General features: G+C 36.8%; 1 protein-coding gene across 1 annotated transcript in view; it reads right to left on the minus strand.

Moving 5' to 3' along the window:
* LOC104524304 (conserved oligomeric Golgi complex subunit 6) overlaps nucleotides 1-21,782 on the minus strand; it is a gene marked incomplete at its 5' end in the record, with an annotated part of 24,067 nt that extends 2,285 nt beyond the window's left edge. Inside the window, 7 exons of the mRNA XM_010167132.1 lie at nucleotides 1,992-2,071; nucleotides 5,052-5,105; nucleotides 6,628-6,735; nucleotides 8,701-8,868; nucleotides 9,419-9,550; nucleotides 19,491-19,608; nucleotides 21,691-21,782. Coding sequence (XP_010165434.1) covers nucleotides 1,992-2,071; nucleotides 5,052-5,105; nucleotides 6,628-6,735; nucleotides 8,701-8,868; nucleotides 9,419-9,550; nucleotides 19,491-19,608; nucleotides 21,691-21,782 — 752 coding nt within the window. The remainder of the gene's footprint in view (nucleotides 1-1,991; nucleotides 2,072-5,051; nucleotides 5,106-6,627; nucleotides 6,736-8,700; nucleotides 8,869-9,418; nucleotides 9,551-19,490; nucleotides 19,609-21,690) is intronic.
* Between the last annotated feature and the right edge of the window lie 218 nt (nucleotides 21,783-22,000).

A 22,000-nucleotide genomic window follows, 5' to 3' on the forward strand; every position in this document is an offset into this window, starting at 1 on the left:
AGGAAGACATCTTCAAAATTTACATCAAACGCCTACAAAACTAACTTCAAAATTTCAACTACTATATCCAGAGATCAAAATACAGAAGCAGTTAAATGTTCTGCTTGAATTTTGAGAAACTTTTGAATTCTGAAAGTTTATTTACTACAGAAAATATTGACTATTAAGACCCTAATTCTACAAGCAAGCATGCATCTCTGTAAATAGGTACCAGCTTCAGAAGGATTGTTTGTTTAAAGCTACGTATTTGAAGGCTAAGGGGCTAACAGACTTTTTTTTTTTTTAATTCAAAGCAGAACTTGACCTACAGCACTGAGTTACAGCAGGTTAATAAACTCCTGCATGTTATCTGAACTGTAGCAGCTACAGCAATCATCCTCACACTCGCCCACCTCTCAGCTGCCCACTGTTGCAAGATAACATGAATCTGGCTTAAATGGGACTAAAAGAAGTTTAAAAAGCTTATCAATGGGACAAGGCTAAGAGTGCATACATGACAAGTTTATCTTGGTTCATCTGACAAAAGAAATTATTAAGTTGAAGTAATTTCACTGTGCCCAAGTCTTTATGCTACCATAAAAGTCTACCTCTGAAAAACTCCTTCTGTGTCAGCAGTGAAAAATTGAGGCTTTCAAAATACATTTACTGTTATTGCGATTTTCAAATAGACCCACATTAAAAAATCCCCCAACAACCTCCCTCCCAAAAAAACACCAAACACCCCCCCCCCCCAAAAAAAAAAAAAACCCAAAAAACCAACCCAAGAGCTAAAATACAGGTTTAATATCTTGACACCTAGAAGCAGAAGCTACAATGCTTCACTGACATTGCTGCTCAAGCTACCCTGTTTGATCTGTACTGGAGCAGAACAGCTCTTGCACAACAGGGTCAGCTCTGCCAGCAGAGCTGTGGGAACAGTAACCCTAGCAGAGAGACCCAACGAACTACTGAAAATCACCTACATCCCCCACGCCAAGGCATGGACCAGGCATACAGCATGAAACCAGAAGTCTTTGGATGAGCAGAACCTGACCAATACAGCAGGATAACACAGCAGTTGGACTAGCTGATCATTGCAGTTCTCTTCTAACTGAACTGTTCTATTCTACTCTAGTAAATTCCCAACAATAAATATTTTCCCTTGATATATGTCATTTTTTAATTGCAAGATGCTGTAATACAAACCCACTGAGGACAGGTACAAGTAATGAGACTCCAAATATTGTTGCACTACATAGAATGTGATGTGCTAGTCTCAATTTCTAGTACATTCTGGCATTCTTTACAAAAGTGTGAAAAATAATGTCAAGAAAATTTTTGATCAGTGCAATATCTAATTCTCCGAGTTTAAGTACTACCAAATATATTCAAATGGTTCACATGTAATTGGAAAACAATTTGTGGCACTTTCTCTAGCCTTAGGGTTCAGTTATATTCAAAAAACAAGAGAAGAGAGAAATAATAAAGTTCTTGCTTCCATACATCAAAGAAGAAATCACTAAAAAAAACATATTAGGTGAAAAGTAATCTCAGTACAATATTCAATGAGACAGAATGCTGACACACTACAGCAGAAGACAACAAAAGTTGAAAATTCTAGACCAGAGAGAGCAGTGGGGATAAAAGAAATTGAGTGGAGAATTATATATTTCATCTGTCTTTGGAATGCTTACAAAATAGTTCCAAAACAATCTACAATGAAGTTGACAAAAAACTGCCGACCCAGTAGAACATGTTCAAAGTAGATGAATGTAATACATTTTGATGGTGCCTGTTAAATCAAGAGTTAACTACTTCAGAAAGTTATAAATTACATTTTCCTCACTGTTTGTTCAAAAAGAAGAGTCAGAACAAAACTGAATTGCAACCTGAAGGACGACGCAAATATGATAACAGCTGATAACTTGAATTCTCATCCACTAAGAATTAATGAAATTCATCTTTTTGACCATTATACAGGTAACATAGAAATTAAAAGGTAAGGTACTTACTTCACAGTGGCACTCAGAAGGAAATTCAGCTGGGACATTAACAGACTATCTGGAGCAGACAGATAGCGATCAAACTGAGCCTAGGTGTGTGTGGAGGAGAAAAATATGAGATCAGCATATTAAAAACTTGCTGTTAGATGAAAACAGGTAAAAACACAGATCTCTGGAAAGTTATTACATTAAAATGGCATCTTCTTATTTGGAAAAAAAAAAAAATCTCTTTTTATATATCTAAGATAGAGCCTAACATATTATACAAATGTTTAAGGTAGAACTTAATAGTCCAAAACAAATGTCTAACTTCAGCATCTCTGTCACCAAAATGTTATGTTTCTGACTCTGAGGAGTATGGGTGGAAGGACTAATAATTAAAATTCAGCCTCCATAATTTATCCATCTAAGTTTCCTATGCAGCTGATGCATGTACGCACGCACCTCTGAAGATCAGAACTAGACTATTCAGTGCAGAGGGAATACAGCAGCCTCCAGACAGAAAGCTAGTCTGCCCAAGTTAGACATGTTGCATGTTTCTTTTTACATGTTTCTTTTTATTTTTTTGGCAGACAGTCACTGCTTAATAATCTAATGAGCACTTATGTTGGGAAAAACAAGAGCAAGGGACCTAGTTCAGGCTCTTGAACTGCTTCTAAGCCTCCTCCGTATAATATAGTGAAAAAATCGTGCTGCTTTGATTCTAGTCATTTGGAGAGGAAAACACTAAGAAAGAACATTTACTGCTGTTTTCAACTATCCATCAGAGAAGTTGTGGATGCCCCATCCCTGGAAGTGTTGAAGGTCGGGTTGGATGGGGCTTTAAGCAATCTGATATAGCAAAAGGCATCCCTGCTCATGTCAGGGGGGTTGGACTAGATCATCTTCCAAGGTCCCCTCCAACCCAAAGCATTCTATTACACTATGATCAAATGGATAACTGTAGAGAAGATGGAGCCAGGTCTTCTCACAGGCAGAAACATAAGGAATATTGGACACATATTACACTGAGGAAAATTCTGATTAGATAGTTAGAGGAAAAAATTCTCACCACGAGTGTTATCAAACACTGAACAGGTTACCCAGAAAAGTTGTATCATCTCCACCGTTAGAATCATTCACTTCGGCAAGACCCTAGGCAACTTTATCTAATGATGGCAACCTTCCTGAACATTGTATGAATCTTCTCAAGCTGGTAAACTCTAAAAGCCACATCCACCCATCATTTAAACATGCAAAAAGTGGGCACAAATGACTAATGAAATCACTCACAGTTCTCATGAATTAACTTTTTGGGGTTATCTGTCCTCATTCGGAAAGCAAGGGAGCTTTAGTTGAACGGTATGGACTTTATCTGGAGAACAAGTCCTATGAGGAGCGGCTGAGGGAACTGGGGTTGTTTACCCTGAAGAAAAGGAGGCTGAGGGGATACCTTATAACTGTCTACAACTACCTGAAAAGAGGCTGTAGTGAGGTGGGTATTGTTTTCTTTTCCCAAGTAACAAGTGATAGGACAAGAGAAAATGGCCTCAAGTTGTGCCAGGAGAAGTTTAGATTGGATGTCAAGAAAAATTTCTTCACTGGAAGGGTTATCAGGCACTGGAATCAGCTACCTAAGGAAGTGGTTGAGTCACTATACCTGGAGGTATTTAAAGGATGGGTAGACGGGGTGCTCAGAGATATGGTTTAGTAGTGGACAGGTACAGTTGCACTCAGGGATCTCAAAGGTCTTTTCCAAACAAATGATTCTATGATTCTACCAGAACAGCATTTGTAAGCACATATGACCAGCTTAAAAGGCTGAGACCTGGAAAACTTTCAGGTTAAGTTGGGAGGCAGTGAATCTGCCTGTAAGTACTCCCTTGACACGGTTTAAATCCTGGGAAGCCATTAGATTAAGCTCATAAATGGGATTTATGTGGGTTTGATTTCAGGATACTGGGTTCCATTCTGGTTAAAGTCTGTTCACAGAAGCAGACATTAAACAAAGTAATGAAGAAAATAAAACAGTTGGATTCTTCTCTAACTATTCAAGTGAAATTATTAAGTACTGCTATAGATAACAGAGTTACATATATATAATTTAAAGAGATAGTCCCCAAGCTGAAGTCTAAATTCCTCATTAGTCTACAAGATCATGATAAATAAAAGATATTTTAAATGCAAAATTTATAAATACTGATAAGAATGCATGCTGATCTGAGGAAACCACCGAGCGCTCTGTGCCAGAGCTTTGTAGATTCAACCAGCTTGGGAATCAATGGTTTAAAATTTGAACAGAGGAAAACAGGCTACACTGACACAATTAGGAGGATTCAACATAAAATTTTTTAAAATACCTTTTTAAAAAAAAATATTTCTATTAAAAAGACCTTTTTTGTGGGTGTATACCTGTACTGCTGGATGAGCGGGCTTTATTTACAGTTAAATTTTCAGAATAAAGCTAAACCTGGCTAGGAAAGAAGAGTAACAGATGATATATTATTGCTTACTCAACTGTGATATTGCTATCTCTATGCAAAATAGCCTTCACACACTCCAAGAAAAAATATCAGCTGATAACTTGTTTTAAAATATATTGTAGCTTTCATCTTAAAAAATATAAATATGACACATGCCCAGCACCTAACTTCTGAGTTTAGCCGAACTATTTGCATAAAATCAAAGCCTTAGGACTAAAATTATAAATGATAGCAGAACCTATATTTCAAAGCATAGAGGCAAAAAAACCCCAACAACAACCAACCTTTGGTGATTAAAACTAATTAGAGCTAAGTATTTGCTTTAGCAATTTAAGATGACTCATGGGATAACATTCTTGTGAGTGAAGTTCTGTTTCTCAAGGCTTAGAAACTCATATTCCATTACTACCTGTTCATAAATAATTAAAGTATTTATTACTTCAAGTGGTCAAATTACTACAAATGAAGAAAGTATTCCCAGACGTGTAATTTAGCCATTCTTAAAGACTATGACTGGTTAGATGAATATCTACTACATCACATAATTAATAGCATTCTTTCCCATGTCACAACATCACCACCTAACATAAAATTGTAAAGTGCTTACCATTGCAACCTTCAGGGACACAGAATCCATACTTGGCAGATTTGAAAGAGGACCCTAAGAATCAGTAGTCAAAGAGAGGTGGAAGAAAAGGTCATACTAATATACGGAAAAAGATAAAAAATAATAAATTCTACAGTCAATTCAGTACTAAACTGTTATTTGGTCCTGCTACAGGATCTTAAATGTCTGGAAACTGAATCACAGTTATCAATACTGAAATGCTGTAACAGTTCATTTGTATTCTACCGCTCTCTTAAATTAAAAACTCAGAATAACAAGTTCTTAATATGTCCTTTCAAGTCCTTTTCTTCCTTCTTCACCATTAAATCGTAACTCCCCAACCCACCCCCAAGAAAAGAAAAGCCTTCCACAAGGTCTAGGATAAAAACTGAACTGCAAGCTGGCCACAACCCCTTGGTGTTCCAGAATTACAGAGGACAACTTGATCTATTCATCTATTCTGGGACCGTGCAGAGTTCAAGCCTGTTTCCCAGTAAATCTTCTGTGCTGGTATGGCATTACAATGTCTACATGCTGCCTAAACCCCTAACAAATCCTGCGATGCCACCTCTGCAGCCAGGCAGCTGGATAGGCACAAATGAAAACTGCTACATTCCATTAAACAATCTGCCCTGCTCTATTTGAAATCTGTTAGATCAGGAGATAGACTCATGAATAGTAAACCAAGCTGAGTTATTAATTAGATTATTTATACATTTATTTATTCATCTTTACACATAAAAATCTGTTGCATTTGGGCACTTCATACAAAATTACTGGCTAAAGAAACAACATAAAGCTCTCCAAGAGAGTTCTGCTTTCTCCAGAAAACACTGTTCTTCAGCTTCACAAAAGATCACAAAAGGACATAGGCACAGCTGAAGGGAAGAGAGGCTGTATTAACACCTATCACATAACAACTGTTTTTCACAAGAAAGGAAGAGCATGAGCTCTGAATGCCAGTTTTCAGCTCACTCTAAGAAATCCAAAGTTTTCACTTTTAGAACCTCATTGTCCTGGTGCTAGAATAGCTAGAGCATTGAATAAGGATAAAAGAAGAAATTAATCCAAATTGCTATTAAACTCACCTACCAATTTTTCACATAAGAAAAAAGCAGTAATTGTCTAATGTAAGCAGCATATCCACTCCATGTTCAGCGTGCAATGGAAGAAACCTGAATGTTGCATGCACTCTAGCTCAGTATGTTCTAGACGTCATGGAAGTGGTAAACATACTCAGTATTTGTGTTTTAGAGCCAGCTTGACTCTTGACACTTTTTGAGGCACATTAAACTACCTATACAGTTATTCTGAGAATGTACAGGATGTCTGTGGTGTACAGAGCCTGCTGATGATACACAGAAGCTGCACAGAAGAATTGTTGCCTATTAAACCTGCTAGGCTTGCTGAATACACAGTGTAAGGGAAATCTGTACTTGCAAGGTGCCTTTGACTAGTAGTCCTGGTCTCATGTGAAAAATCAACAGGTATTACTGAGTTTTTGCTTTCAGAATCAGCTAATTTGCAAAATATTAGAGCCAAAGGTCTTCTAGCCACGTTCATTACATAAGCTTACCTGTTCTGGTTTGTGGTGCTGCACAGAGTTATATATGTAACTCAGACCAGCTCTTGTTAACACATAGGAAGCTTGTTCATTTATCAGTGTATCTAAATGAGCTTCAATCTGAAATTTTAAGCATAAGGTATTTATAAAATGTGCATGAGAATATTAAATAGAACAAGCTCTGAGGTTAAAAGTTTTAGAAACACAAATAAGGAAAAAAAAACCCAAATAAGAAAAGGTAAGTGATTACCAAAGAAAAACCACAAATACATACAGTATAATTATTTTATCCATTTACATCTTCCATATTATAAGGAGCCAATAATAAAAATATTGATAATTCTTTCATGCCTAACAGAACCACCTAAATTTCTTGTCCTTGTAAATTCAACAGCACCAAAAATTAAGAATATCAAAGCTCTAATCTTAAAAATTGTTATATAATTTTATTTTGTTATAGTTCTTTGAAAATATGTCATAAAAATAAAACAACTTTATTGAAAATATTGATAATAGCCTGGCAGTTTTATAAAAAAAAAGAAAAAGATACAGCCTTCCACAAGGAAAATACAACTGAAACAAAATCTAATCAGTAATGCTTTTAAACTGATAAACATTTGAAAAAAGTTAACTGAAAGAACAACAGACAATGAAATTACAGATATCAATTTTGCTTTAATTATCTTCATATGAAAAAAGTCATAAACGTATTTTACATTCTTAGTATAATCTTTACTTTGCAGATAAACCTCATCAATAAATCTAGTCACAGCAGTAGCAATCATTTTTTAGTTTGAGTAATCTTAAAATATATTTGGGTAGGTATACATTATTATTTCATTTTCACAGAAAATTACCCACATTTATTTTATTTTTCTTTCAATCCTAAAGAAAAGCAAAAATTTATAATATATCAAGCTCTAGTAAGAGGCAAGACTTACCTGTCTGATATTTTAAGGGTTCACCTTTTTACTTCCTAAAATTGTTTAGAAAAATGCATGTCTCTCTAAATCATGAGGGAAAACTTAATATTTCAATTTTGAGATTTTAACTTAGTTCTTTTTTTCTATGAAAAATGTTTCTCTTATTAAATACGCCATTCTAACTCTACTTTAATACCCTACTTATGTATAATCTTAAAGATATTATTTAAGTCAGTTCCTGTATTTGTAAAATGTTTGAAGAGAAAGTAAATGGTATTAAATGCATAACCTTCAGTTATACTGCTTATTTGAAGAATAAATCAATTGCAACATTTACTCTGAAAAAGAAACTTTGATAATGGGAATTAGAAATGCCCCAGACAGTTTGGAGGGTTTGTCTATTTGTTTCAGAGCTAAAAGGTGCTAGAAATTCTAATTAGGAGTAGAAAGCGAAAAATGGCTCACAGCCAATCTTTCCTGATGTCTTCAAATAAGAAGTTGAAGCTTTTTTCCAAGCCCCCCAGCTCCAAAAGCTCTCCTGAGATATATTGCAGAGACGTTCATCTAGCAAAATTATAAATGTGCAGTGCCTAAGTTTTCACAAATCAACAGTTTATAAACTACATTTCCATTTCAAAATGGTACCACATATGAACTACCATCCTGGCATGCTAGGTGAAACCAAACAAATGAGAAAAGAAAAGCAGAAAGAAGGATGGAAGTAGTAACTTCAGCTACACTACATTCTAGTGCAAATTAGATTATGATCTTGTATTAACTATATGATGGAATATAGTCAAGCATTTGGCTGTTTGAGCTTTCAACTTCCATTTGCTTCTTCTCACACAGTTTGCAGATAAATATTAGAATGATTAGGATAATTAAAATCTTTGCTGATATGGGTTTACCAGCAACTAAATTAAAACAAAACAAATTTTCTAATCATTTTTTGCCCGCTTAAAATAAAAGATGCTGTGTAGCACAAGCTCTCATACCTGCTATTTGGTTAGGGTGTCTGATAAGAACCCCTCTTATCCCATTTCCTTGACTTAGAATTGACCCAAAGCCAACATTATCAAAGATAAATACGTTCACATCACAACTTGTACTCTGCAAAAAATCAGTAATAAGTTCATTTTCTTTTGGAGCTGTTAAAGCTTACCTGAAACTGTAACATTTCTAGACGTTTGTCAGTGAATTCAAAGAGAGCCAAAGTAGTCTTCATCATATAAAGCGAATTTACCATGAAGGTTGCCATATCAGCTGTGCCTAAATTACTAGCAGACATAGTACACATCTGTAACAACGGATCTAGCACACAAGACAGAACCTAAAATAGAAAGCACACAGAAAAGAGGGAGGGGAGGGAGAAAATCATGTCACACGAGGCTTCTAAGCTCATTCTGTCTCTATCATATATCTATTCCCCAAAGCAGAATAAAGAAAAATGAGAGTTTTCAACTGCGAAAGCAGTTTTCTACTGGATTTGTCAGCAGGTGATCAGCTACCATAGTGATGCGAAACATATCAGAACCTGAGAAGAACAGATTCTAACTTAGCAGGAGGAAGAGTAACCCAGATTAGTTAATTGGTAATTGTGCAATCTTGAGGGTGTATTTACTTAATGGAGTAGTAATTGGATAACAGAATTTAGATACTGTGTTAAGAGTAGCACTCTTAAGTGCTACTCACAGTACTGTAATTATCAACTTTGTTAGTCACCATCTTATTCACATTACAAACTTGGGTTTGGTAGAAAGCTCCAAAATGGGACCAGACAAAAAAGATTAATGTTTCACCCATCTTTGTGTACTGAGACTAACTTAGACACAATTTATTTCCCCCCCCCTCCTTTTCAGAGCAGTCAAACATTCTAATACCTGCACAAAGTCAGCTTGACGGGCATCCAGTGGAACAACAGATGAGTCGTGAGATGACAGAACCTCCCGTAGCAAGTTAAGTGTCTGATTTAGTGCAGAGCTTGGGCCAAGATCAGGAGGTGGGAGTTCAACCTGAGAAACAAGATTATCTGTTTGTGTGAGGTTTTAAATTTTTTTTTAGAATTTCATTTACAGCAAACACCATTCAATCTGTTAGCACAAACACAACCAGCTAATAATATTACATGTAGCCATGCAGAGAAGAACTTTAATTTGACATTGGACAAACCTAGCATGTTTCAGATAACAATTGCCTGCAACTTTCAACATAACTAACCCATTCGGTGACAAACAAGGAAAAGTGAATTTGTCCTTTCACTCAGACTATGCGTATTTTATGATCCAGAGAAACCCAAACACTATAGTTTTTGGTAGTAAAAAAACCCCAAAAACCAAAAAAACATTTGCTAGATCAGGTGCCAAAGGACAGCTACATTGCTGGCACCACTGAGTTCACTTTGAGCAGGACCTCCTGTAAACACTCCAGAACCTAGTGCAGCCAGGGGTCTGGGATATTCTGGGATACTAGGGCCATACTGCAACAGCTGAATTAAGTCATCTTTTTGACAAGGTTGCAAAGCTCTTGCCACACTGAGTATGAGAGCTGCAGTCACAGTTGCAAGTCTTTATCCCTAGCAAGTTTTAACCTTAAATCACCAGTATACAAATTAACTGTGTACAACCCAATTCAAGTACACCTGCATTAACTGCAATGATACTGCAAGAACTGGAATGCAGGTCTACCTCAAAGATAAGAAGTGGGAATTGCAGATGGTCAAAAACCAGAAAAGATATAGAAAGAATACACCACTATGAAAAGCTGGAGCACCTGAAATGGACTGACATTCTATGCTATTTTTAACACAGGCTGACTTTATCCCTTCTTTGTAACAGGTAAATACCCACCAAATGCTTCATAAAATGTTTATATAATATAAAACCTAGGACATCTCTCTTTCCCAACCCACATTTTTCAGGCTCCACTCCAAATGTAGTTGCATTTTCTTGTGTTCAATGCTGCCTCAAACCGGCTCCAGACCTTACCAGAACCCAAGCTGCTGGCCTTGTTTCCTTCTGCCAAAAACCCTCTTCCCATCTTCCTGTCTCCTGCCTACCCAAGGGCAAACACAAATCTGGCTGAATCAGGTTGGGAGTAAGGAGAACAGCAATAGAGAGTTAGTGAACACTTCAAGGCATGATTTCTTTCCAGAAGCACACAAGGAGGACAGAATGCACTGGGCTGTGCATCCTACTCAAGGTGTTTGGATGCAGCAGGGCAAGGCAGAGTGTCTGCAACACTCAGGATTCCAGCTCAACAAGAAAAAAAGACAGCTTTGGATGGACCCCCAAGCCACAGTCAACATCATAGAATCACAGAATGGTTTGGGTTGGAAGGGACCTTTAAAGGTCATCTAGTCCAAACTCCCTTGCAGTGAGCAGGGACATCTTCAACCAGATCAGGTTGCTCAGAGCCCCGTCCAACCTGACCTTCAATGTTTCCAGGGACAGGGCATCTACTAACTCTCTAGTCAGCCTGTTCCAGCAACATGCTCCATCACTTCCCAAATGAGAACTACTGGTTAATAGCATAATAATGTACATGTCTGTGTCTCCAAGGAAGAACACAAAAATATCAAAGGGGCAAAGAAACAGGAAGGCAAGTGTAACAGGCATGTTCAGAGAGGAGCACTTCAGAGCCATCTGGAAATGAATCTGTACCTAATGAACATGCAACCAGAGAAAGAAGAAACAACTCTCTCTCTCTGGAGCTAGGCCTAGCTTTCACACTGTGTGTGCTTCAAAACATCTGAGACACCGTACATGTCCCCACACTGTTACCAAGGCAGATCAAACGAAAAAGTTTTTTGCATCTTTCTGAATACAAAGTGTTCCTCTGTTCTCACTTTCCAAGAGATAGTATACTGAATTCGAGGAACTAATGGAAAACTAAATCTAATAGGTTCAGAGAACAGTTGCTGCTCAGCCTAAGCAGTCTTGAAAGCATAAACCAAATATTCTAGCAATGAAGTAACAGTAATTCAGAAAGAGGCACTTACTCAGTGCTGATTAGTAGTAAAGTTTACTGAGGATTACAGCACTGAGTCACTTTCTTTTTGTTTATTCTTGTTATTATTAGGAGTATTGATTGTGCCCTGAACACACTGTTCTCAGACCTGAACTGGACCGTGTCCAGGGATATTTTGTCATTAATTTGAGACTGGAGTTTGATGGGGTTTTCACTTCCAACACACATACAGATCATGGCAATGATAATTTCAGGCTTCTTTGCACAGAATTTTTGTCTCCTCAAGCAGTTGATGGTCAGAAGCTTCTAAATTAGCTTAATCTTTCATTTAATCTGTTCTTTTGAAGCCCACTGTTTTCTAGATGGGAGCAAGGAACATTATGGAAGAAGAAAACACGGCAAGGAAAAAAGGTTCTGATTGTTAGATTTTACAGGGGTTAGCTTGAAAATCCTGACTACTGCAACAGAGGCAAAATTATCAGTCAGAGGAAGGAAAATGAAAGCAGTGCTATTTCATTTTGAAAATTCTAACTTTTTGCATATTAATGGAGACTGGGTTTTTTTCAGAATTAAAGAGGAAAATTTAAAAACAGACATATGTAATTTATAGAGGAATCAACTGGCTTCAATTTGTGAGAGCTAAATTGCTATTCTAATTAAAAAAAATGATAGCTGAATGTTTTACATGCACTAACACATTATAATAATCAATCCTGTTTCCAGAAAAATAGATTTGAAACGCATGCTGAATTCTACTTTCGAAGTATCTGCTTCAGATGCAAGGCAGACAGGAGCTAATTAAAAATTATCAGAGCAGTTCTGTAGCAGTTAGTTCAACAGTACTAAAATATACTCTAACACAGTACTTCAGTGTCGAATCAGTTGTAACCAGCAGTTCAGTCCTGCATAAACTAAGCCAACAAGCTGCTCAGCCTTTCAGAGAAAACAAGAAGAGATTCCCAATTTTTAAAATCCAATATACAAAGCTGAAAGAAATTTTCCTAAAATTACAATGGACACTAAATGTTGTACATAAAGTTTAGTATAAAAGGTTGTCTCTTCATTTAAAGTTCTGCATATCAATCAGTGGGGAAATAATGACTAAGCCAAATATACCATCCAGAGCAGGCTTCTCTGTCTATGAAAGCAAGTAGCTCAAAAGATGTCTTGAAGGATTTAACAAACAGTAAAGGAAAACACATGAAAAAGAAAAGGAAGTCTCAACAATCAAGAAGAGAGTGAACATGTCAATTGTTTCCCTTTCTCATTTATAAAGAAAGTTAAAGGAAAAAAAAAAAATCCAATTTCTGTTCCTATTAAATACAGTTAATTCTACTAAGGACTGGAGTAGATATTAAGGAGAGCAGCTTTGTTAGAAGCTCATATGTGCACCCGCAAACACTGAAAATACTGTACAGGCAAGCAATCAAAACTGTTATAGACTATCCTACTTGGACATTAGAGAGTTAACAGTACAGAAAGACAGAGACGTACTGGAGCGAGTTGAGCAAAAAGCCATGAAGTTCATGAAGGGACCAGAGTGTCTCCTACACACAGAGAGGCTGTGTTCAGCCCATAGAAGAGAAGGCGCAGGGGGGCTGTTATCAATGTGTATAAGCACTTTATGGGAGGGATACAGAAAAGGGACACAGACTCTTCTCAGCAGTGTCCAGTGACAGACCCAAGAGACAACGGACACAGACTGAAACACAGGAAAACAATTTTTTTACTGTGAGGTTGGTCAAACACTGGAGACAGTTGCACAGTGAGGATGGGGAGTCTCCATCCTTGGTTACATTCAAAACTCAACTGGAACCAGTCCTGGGCAGCCTGCTGTAGCTGACACTGTTTTAGCAAGACAGCTGGACTAGATGATTTCCAGAGGTTCCAGCTGACCTCATACATTCTGAAATTCTGTGATACTAGTATTAAATAAAACAAGACAGTAAATTAAAACACAGAACTCCTCAGAGAAAGCACTGCTCACAGTGACAAACAAAAGGCTGGTGGCTTTTGAAGGGTCTAATCAGCTTTTAATAAAGTCATTTTGGAAACCACACTATAGAGGGGTGGAGATAAAGCACTACAGAAGTGGAACCTTGTAAAAAAGGTATTTGGACACTTCATCCTGTCAGTTACAACTGGTTAGTTTTAACTACAGAAGTTCATTCTACAAACCAAAACAATTTTCACCACACTTAAACAGCAGCAGTCTAAGAAACCTGAGTGCAGATCTACCAGAGAAGCTTCACAGAAGCTGTCCTAAGATCTTCTAAGCCCTATTAGGATCCTAGAGAAATCACTATGGGTTCCACAGTAGAATGCCTAACGGCATCCTTTCTTTTCAGTCATCAAGCTGGTTGTGAAAGAAAAGACAACAGAAAAATTCTTGCTTTGTTTTGTTCACATGAATTCATTCGGACCACCACATCAACCAGTCTCACTCCAGCCGTCCCATATCTGGTTTCCCAGAAACCTAACAGGCTTCATTCTGACAAGAACCAAATTTTGAGGGAAAAGTTTACATTTATTCCCATGCAATGTCTTATTACATCTGCCACTGACAAGCTTAACAGATGATGCAATCATAACACTCGATTTGCATACATTACACTAAGAAGAACACCATTAAGGAATAACAATCCTAAAGCTTGGTTTGGGGTACTCATAGTTTCTAACAGCTCAGACAGCAGATGACAGGTTAGTTTGGCATAATCTCTCTTTAGTACCCTTATGATAACTCTCATTCCATTTAATTCAATGTTTTAATTATTCTTTCATTTAATAATTGTTCTGGAGTACTACTGAAGCCAGAGTAAGGACAGTTGTGCTGGAAAATTCCCAGTCTCTGAATGTATTAGCTAGTCCAATAAAAGTCTAACAGGCTTGTTAATATGCCTCACGAGTGGACTCGTGATTTAAAATGATGGGTCTCTCGGAGACCTGAAAGAGCAGTTCATCCACTCCAGTGCATTAGGCGCTTTGAACTGTTCTCCCAGCTTCATTGGAACAGTTTCCCTTGTTCTAATAATTATTTTCATTTACTCTTTTCTTGTGGACTTATCACCTGTAAAACGGTAATCTGTACCAGGCTGTTCTCAGTTAGATCCAGACAGTGAGTAACACAAGTAGAATCCCAAATCCCTAAACATTTGATTTATTTGCACAGCGTCAAAGGAAACATAAAAGGATACGTGAAGATCGAACCTACAGTTCCCAAGTGCTTTACTAGCACGGTTGCTAGACCCATGGCTGGGTCCAAGAAAGCTAAAAAGAAACAAATACAAACACAATTTTTCAGTGCAGGGACACTAACACTGGCCATAACGCATTCTGGTTGAACCAACAACCAGAACAACCAACTGTTATCAGAGACAGAAAGCACTGGCAAGACTGCCCAACACTGCCTCTGAAGGGTAAGAGCCCATACAACAATGCAAAGGAGAGACAGCGTTTGCAGTAAAAGCTGCTGCACTGAGCCTTCAGTGACACAGGAGAGAAGGGTGGTGATGCACAGCTTCCATATAATGTCAGCGCTGAGCTCTACAACCACGCAAGGATCTCAAAGCTGTGAATGGCATTTTAAACCCTTGAAAACAAAGCGGCTTTGCAATGACTCTGTTACCAAGCTTCAAGTCAGGTTTCCAGGAGGACTGGACCCAAAGAGATTATCTTGTGTATTGCCTTTCTTTGACAACAATGGACTTACTTTCAGACAGTCTGCTGAATATTTCTGTTACATAGATTTCAGATAACAAAGAGCTGAGAAGTGTGAATGAGAACACCATAAAAAGGGTTTCTCAGACTAAAGAGTCTGAAGTTTCGAAAACTGCCAACTACCTTATTTTCAGATTACAAACAGGATGCTTGAGATTTTCAGATGTAATGAAAAAAAGTGTTCAGAGGAAAGTGCTTCTGAGCCAGCCAGTAAGTACTCTGAAGTAACCAGGGATTTCCTCGTATCATTTACACTGACGGCTTGACAACCAAGAGGGATAATCCTGATCTAAGACTGCCTTTAAGCTTCCATACAGCTCTGTGCTTGTGACACTCCTCATGTAAGATGGGACTCGTCTCAAAAACACATGTGAAAAGGAAGCTATTTTCTTGTCCTAGAACGAACTGCCTGAAGTCTCAGTTTCCCATTGCACTTCAGAAATTAAATCCCAGGCAGTTCGAAGGCAATGTTCAACTCAGCATAATCAATAACCTAGGGAATTATTTTTTCTGTGGTGGTGATGACATCAGAGTCAAATAACCATCCTGTCATTCCTCCACATCCAAAGGAAGGGATCTTGAGGAGTTTGCATATTTAATGAAACCTGCTTTGTCTTAAAAAAAAAAAAAAAAAAAAAAAAAAAAGTTCCCAACTAGCTATACTTAAGAGAAAAATTTGCTTAAATACTATTCTGGCCTATCAGCTACTAGATAGACTGTAGATATTAAGAAAGCATACCACAGCAAGATAGAGTAACACGCCAGGGTTTCCAGACAGTTCTTCCCACACTACAAGAGATCTTGCACAAGGCTAAAGAGACTCCTATCAAGTTACAAATTCACTGGTAATTATGATTAAGTCTTCTGGAATTTTGTAGCTATAAACAGCAATTAAGAAAACACTTCAATTCTCTTTAAATGAAATAAAAATTGTAGAACTAATTTCCATTCAGAATATCTTGCATACAGTTTCCAGATGATCAGCAACAATTGTCAATACTGAAGGAATACTATAATTAAAATGGTGTATCTTGCAGAGGGTATATTCACCACTTCCTAACATTCTAAACAAAAGAAGCACTTCAGTTTAGAGAAGCAAAAATATTTTCTATTTCATAACATCCTATGTGCATTTTAATCTATTTCCAAAGTTAGTTAGATCGCCTTAAGAATGTTATCTTAATCAAAAAAATGGACAGCTGATAGTCTTTAAAACAGGCTTATCAGTGCCTTAAGATGCAAAATACAAGCAGAAATAAGGAACCGTGATTTCCAGATTGTGCAAGTGAAAAGTAATTTACTAATTTTACAAGTGAGTATTTCCTTTGTGCATGACAGGAACAGCAACAAAGCCTTTGCAATCACCTATGTAAGCACAAAGAGTCTGTTTTCCAGTGCTTTAATCTTCCCTGAAAATAAAAAAAATTCTGTAAGCAGTTGCAGTACATATATAGTTATCAAAAAGCTGGTGAAAAGGTTGGGATATGAAGAGAATCCTACTAATACATAAACACAATTTTGGTCTGAAAACACATTAATAAAAAGCACGATAAAAAGCAACCTTGAGATTCCTCAAAAAATGTAAAAGCATTTTGACATTTATTACTAAATTAATGAAGACATGAAAAGGCATAAAATCTGTTTATCTGTATATTAACACACAATAAACTAAGCAACGGGAGAATTAAATTTATGATAAAATAGAGTCTTTATCTCATGGAAACTAGTGTTTGTCCGAGTGTAATTCAGTCTATTAGTTTTTTATTTTTGTGAAGTAAAACTAATCTCAGCCATGAGAAGATAAGACATCTTTCTATCCATTCAGTAGTCCACTCATAAAGGGAATTAATATAAGGTGCTTCAAAGGACTGTCTAAAACTCTCAGTCACAAGAACTACCCATCAGTACTAAGACTCCTCTTCACCCAGAGTTACCTCGTTAACTCCCAAAACACAGAGATTAATAAACAATGGTGGATGCCTTTGTTACTCATATATCTAATCCTCTTCTGAGTCTCTTTACACTTTTGACCTCAATTATCCCAAGGGAAGATCTTCATAGGGCACATATGCAATGTAAAGTTTTCAGTTTCAGATTTAACTTATAAAATGTGTTTATAAGAAAGAGCAATACTATAATCTTTCTACATTACATGGTATCCTTGATGTGCCATTCATTATTCATGATAAGGTGCCACTGAAGTTGGCAGTGCAATCACCACCTTCATTTAACATATCAGTAAAACCAAATCTGACTCCTTTATAAAACAATGGCAGCATCCAGAGCCTGTTACATCCAGGCTGGGCACTGAGGGACTAAGAGGGCAAACAAGCTTACACAACCTTCCCATAGTGACAATACAAAGAACACATACTACAAACTGGGGAATCACAATTCCTTTATCACTACTACTTCTCCTTCTCAAGTCTACTTGTCTCCAAACTGAAAACAACATATCAAAATCAAAAGTACAAAGTTATGCGAGTAGAAATATTACGCTGGAACCTGTTTTGAGTACAGATGTAAGAGCCAGCAGAGCAATACAAGGGTGAAATACAACAGAGATGAATACAGAGCCGTCTTACAGTTTCAAGCCAAGAAAATTTCTTTCCTTAAGCACTACTTTGTTTGTACATTCTTTGTAAGTAAAGAGCAGTCATATATTTTTGCTAAGGTCCATCACTGATTTTTCCTTCATAAAAGGAAAAAGTACACAGGTATTTTCTTTTAGCTTACATATTAGGAAATACAACATTCTGAGGAATTCATATACAGATAGCATAAGCTCATAGCAAGCAATAAGCTTTTTCTTTTTTTTTGGTAAATTCATACTGTTCCTGTCCATTGTATGTTTTATAAACTCAAGCTTTAACTGACCCTTGAAGAAGCATTAGTAGCAAAGGAACTACTATTCCAATAACACTGCATTCAAATTGAAAAACCCCACGACAACAAACAACGTACTAAGTGGCCTTTTGGCCTAAGCATGGACTGTGGGTGGCTGCAACTAAGGAGTCACCTATGAGCTAATGAAACCACTGAAAGAAGTCACTTGGATATGGAAAGGAAGACCAGGAGGAACAACTATTCCTTTGAGAAAGCCATTCCTCAGCCCTTGCAGAAAGACAGGAAACTGGGATCAGATGAAATCTGTGCAGCACGAGAAAACTACTTTGAGAGCGCAGAACAAAACTGACCAAACTCAGAAAATCCCACTGAATGATGGACTACAAGGCTTTTTGTACATCTACGTAGTTTTTGCACTTTTCTTGCAGGTTAAGTACAAATAATTTAAAAACACACTTATAGAACTTCAGTTTGTTTTCCACTTTCAAACTTTTTTTTTTTTTTAAACTGGAAAAAAAAGTTATGTGAGGGCTTTGTTGAACTCTGGGGTTGTGCAATAACTAGGAATAAAGAAAGGCATTTCTTCTTGCTTTTAGGGCCTAGTCAACTCATCACATCTCAGACAAGGATGCTGGATGAACATCAGATACCTAGGAAACTGAAAGGGTTGCACAGCCTAACAAATTTTTTTGACTTTGCTTAGATTTTAGAAAGTTGAGATTTAATGGGTAGATCCACCAACAGCAACATGATATGAATACTGCAGGGAGAAATTAAAAAAACCCTGTATTAGTTACTGAACAATGGGAAGTTCACTGAAACACAAATCAACAGGAGAGGAAAAGATATCAGCAAAGTGGTGCTGGCTTAGATGAAGCTGTTTGGTACAATAAATGTATATTCTGCTTTTAACAGCAGAATACGTTCATGTGGCAAAACTATTTTTATAAAAGACAAAAGCTAAAGTTTTTTTTTTTACTTAGTTTACCATCTTGAGACACCTTCAAATGTTTTGAATGGTTCAAAACATTTTGAACCATTTCATATAAGAAATGAATTATGCACATCAGTAATTAACTACTGATCTGATGATGCATTAATACAAATTATCTAGCTCAATCAGCTGACTTTGCTATATTGCACTTAGGGAAACCTCCTTATTTTTTTTGCTTCTCAGGTTTTAAAAATATGTAAACTGCTCTGCAAACGAACACTGCTAACAACAGTATTTTAGCCACATTTTCACAAAAATAAAACTATTAAGAGAATTAAAACATAGACTGGAAGTTTTTAATGTAGTTCCATAGTTAAAACATAGAAACTACAAAACTTCAGTTTCAGGAAAAGGTGACATATAAAACAGCTATTCATCTAACAATCTTACTACACAAAAAGGAAATGAATGTGTGTTTTGAAACAAACCTTATCCATTAGTTTACTTGCATGAAGACTCAGGCTATTAAAGAATATCTTCTTGCTCAACAAATGCATTTCTTCAATTGTTGTCAACAGTGTGGCTGCGCTGTTTCCTACAATACCACTGAAAAGAAAATTAAGATTAATTAATCTGAAGGAGTGGGGAATATCAAATACAATTTTTTTCACAAATTTACAAGAAATAATTGCAGGGAACAGTTGTCCGTATCAGCTGAGAGACTCAGTCATAAGATGACTCTGGGAAACAAGCATTATCAACTAGGCCATTAAGCAGGTATTAAGTAAAGACTATTTACAGCTTTGCACAAACTTTTTAGTAGAATTCTAAAATTTACTGGATTTTTATTTTGTTATTCTGTACATCTACTTCTGTTACAGAAAACAGATTACCTAATCAAAAAGAGTTGATAACTATTTTATCATACTGTCCTTTAGGGATATGACCACCTCTCTTCTTTCTTCATTGCTCTGTTAGACGTCTCCAAAAATACAAGAATTCATGCCTTGCTATTTTAAGTGTCAAGATACTACTTCACATGATTATTGCATAAACCTTAAATGGCACTACATGAGTATGCTCCTTCTGTCTAAAGTAAAAGAGCTTTTAAGCTACAAAAATGGCAGTAAGAATTCACTGCATCATAAAAGGACTAATTTAAACTTGTAGCTTGATTTTCAGATTATAACCTTGTTGCATTTAATAGGTAATTTCTTAAATTGCATTTTCCCTTCATTAGTCAGGTGCACTTCCTCTATACAGAGGAAATTTATTCAGCTGACAGAAAGTACTTCAATGGTCTTTAAACAACGTATCATTAGCAAAACAGAAAGCAACAGGTAAAATTGCCCAAGACCTTCCATTTTAACATAACATTTTTGATTGCACTGAGCTTTATAACCACTGTGAAACAAAAACTTCGGAGACAGAAAAATGACAGCAAAAATGTTTCAGCTTTTTCTAATAAAATTAGGAATAGGTCTTATAGGTGTTCTACCATAGACCTGTAGTGCCATCAGAACTGAGGATTTTAAGAACAGTGGGAGGTGCCCAAGAACCACTTATCCCAGTCTGCCCAACGTCTAAATGTCTTTTCATACACAAAAGAAGCCCAAGTAGTCATATTAGTGATTCAAATTCTCAGCAGTTCAGTCCATGGCAGTAGATGCAGATTTTTCTGCTACTGCTGTTTCTAACCAATATGAGCTACTGCAAATGCCACCATATATAAAACCAGTGGTTCTGGCTTTTCTCCAATTTGTGTGTTTCTGGTGGCATCTGTAAGGTTGGAAGATCACAGAATCACACAGAATCACAGAATGTTGGGGATTGGAAGGGACCTCGAAAGATCATCTAGTCCAATCCCCCTGCCGGAGCAGGAACCTAAACAATTTTACACAGGAAGGCATCCAGGCGGGTCTTGAATGTCTCCAGAGAAGGAGACTCCACAACCTCCCTGGGCAGCCTGTTCCAGTGCTCCGTCACCCTCACTGTAAAGTAGTTTTTTCTCAAGTTTAAGCAGAACCTCCTGTGTTCCAGCTCACACCCATTGCCCCTTGTCCTATCGTTGGGCATCACTGAGAAGAGCCTGGCTCCATCCTCCTGACATTCGCCCTTAACATATTTATAAACATTAATTAGGTCTCCCCTCAGTCTCCTCTTTTCCAAGCTAAAGAGACCCAGCTCCCTCAGCCTTTCCTCATAAGGGAGATGCTCCACTCCCTTAAGATGATTGGCGCATCTTCAACAGCAAGATACAGAATGAGGTAAGCATCTTCCCAACAGAAAAATTCAAGTGCATAATCAGAAAAAATGATATCAAAACACAGTTGTTTAAGAAAGAAAAGGAAAATTGAATTTCTGGAGATAATTTAATTCTAGTATTTTCTCAAAGGGGACTTGACTTTGTAATCTTGAATGTTTTGTGTAGTTTTTTTGTATACTATTTGTATCTACACAGAACAACAAACAGTTTCTGTAGCAAATGATGCTATATTCAAAAGCAGATGCAACATGAATTGAGGAATGACAACAGATAAATGGCATGTGCTTGATATGTGCATGTTTCTACTAGATTCCATAGCACAGAATAAAAACTAAGCCATAAAATACTCTTTTTACTATATTAATCTTTATATACACAAATTTTAAAAAGACAACTTTAACACACTTCGTAATTTTGCATACCTGATTGTATGGTGGTAGAACTTGAGAAGATTAGAAATCTTGTACAGTAAAACTGCTCCTGGCTCAGCAACAATCACTTGCTCAATTCTAACCTGCAGAGTAAAGAAATACAAGCAGCCTTCAGGTCATACGTTTCAAAAGTCAACTTGATTTCACATGCAATATATGTCTGATTTTTCAAAAATAAATTTTTTGAAAAATAAATTTAACTAGAAACACATTCAAAAAGAGAATGTCCAATTAACTGTAACATTCTGCTTGAAACAAAGTACTTCTTGGTTGCCACGCCTCTGGGTAGAAACAAGCAGGT

The sequence above is a fragment of the Antrostomus carolinensis genome, unplaced genomic scaffold (genome assembly GCF_000700745.2).
Source record: "Antrostomus carolinensis isolate BGI_N321 unplaced genomic scaffold, ASM70074v2 scaffold5004, whole genome shotgun sequence".
NCBI lineage: Eukaryota > Metazoa > Chordata > Aves > Caprimulgiformes > Caprimulgidae > Antrostomus > Antrostomus carolinensis.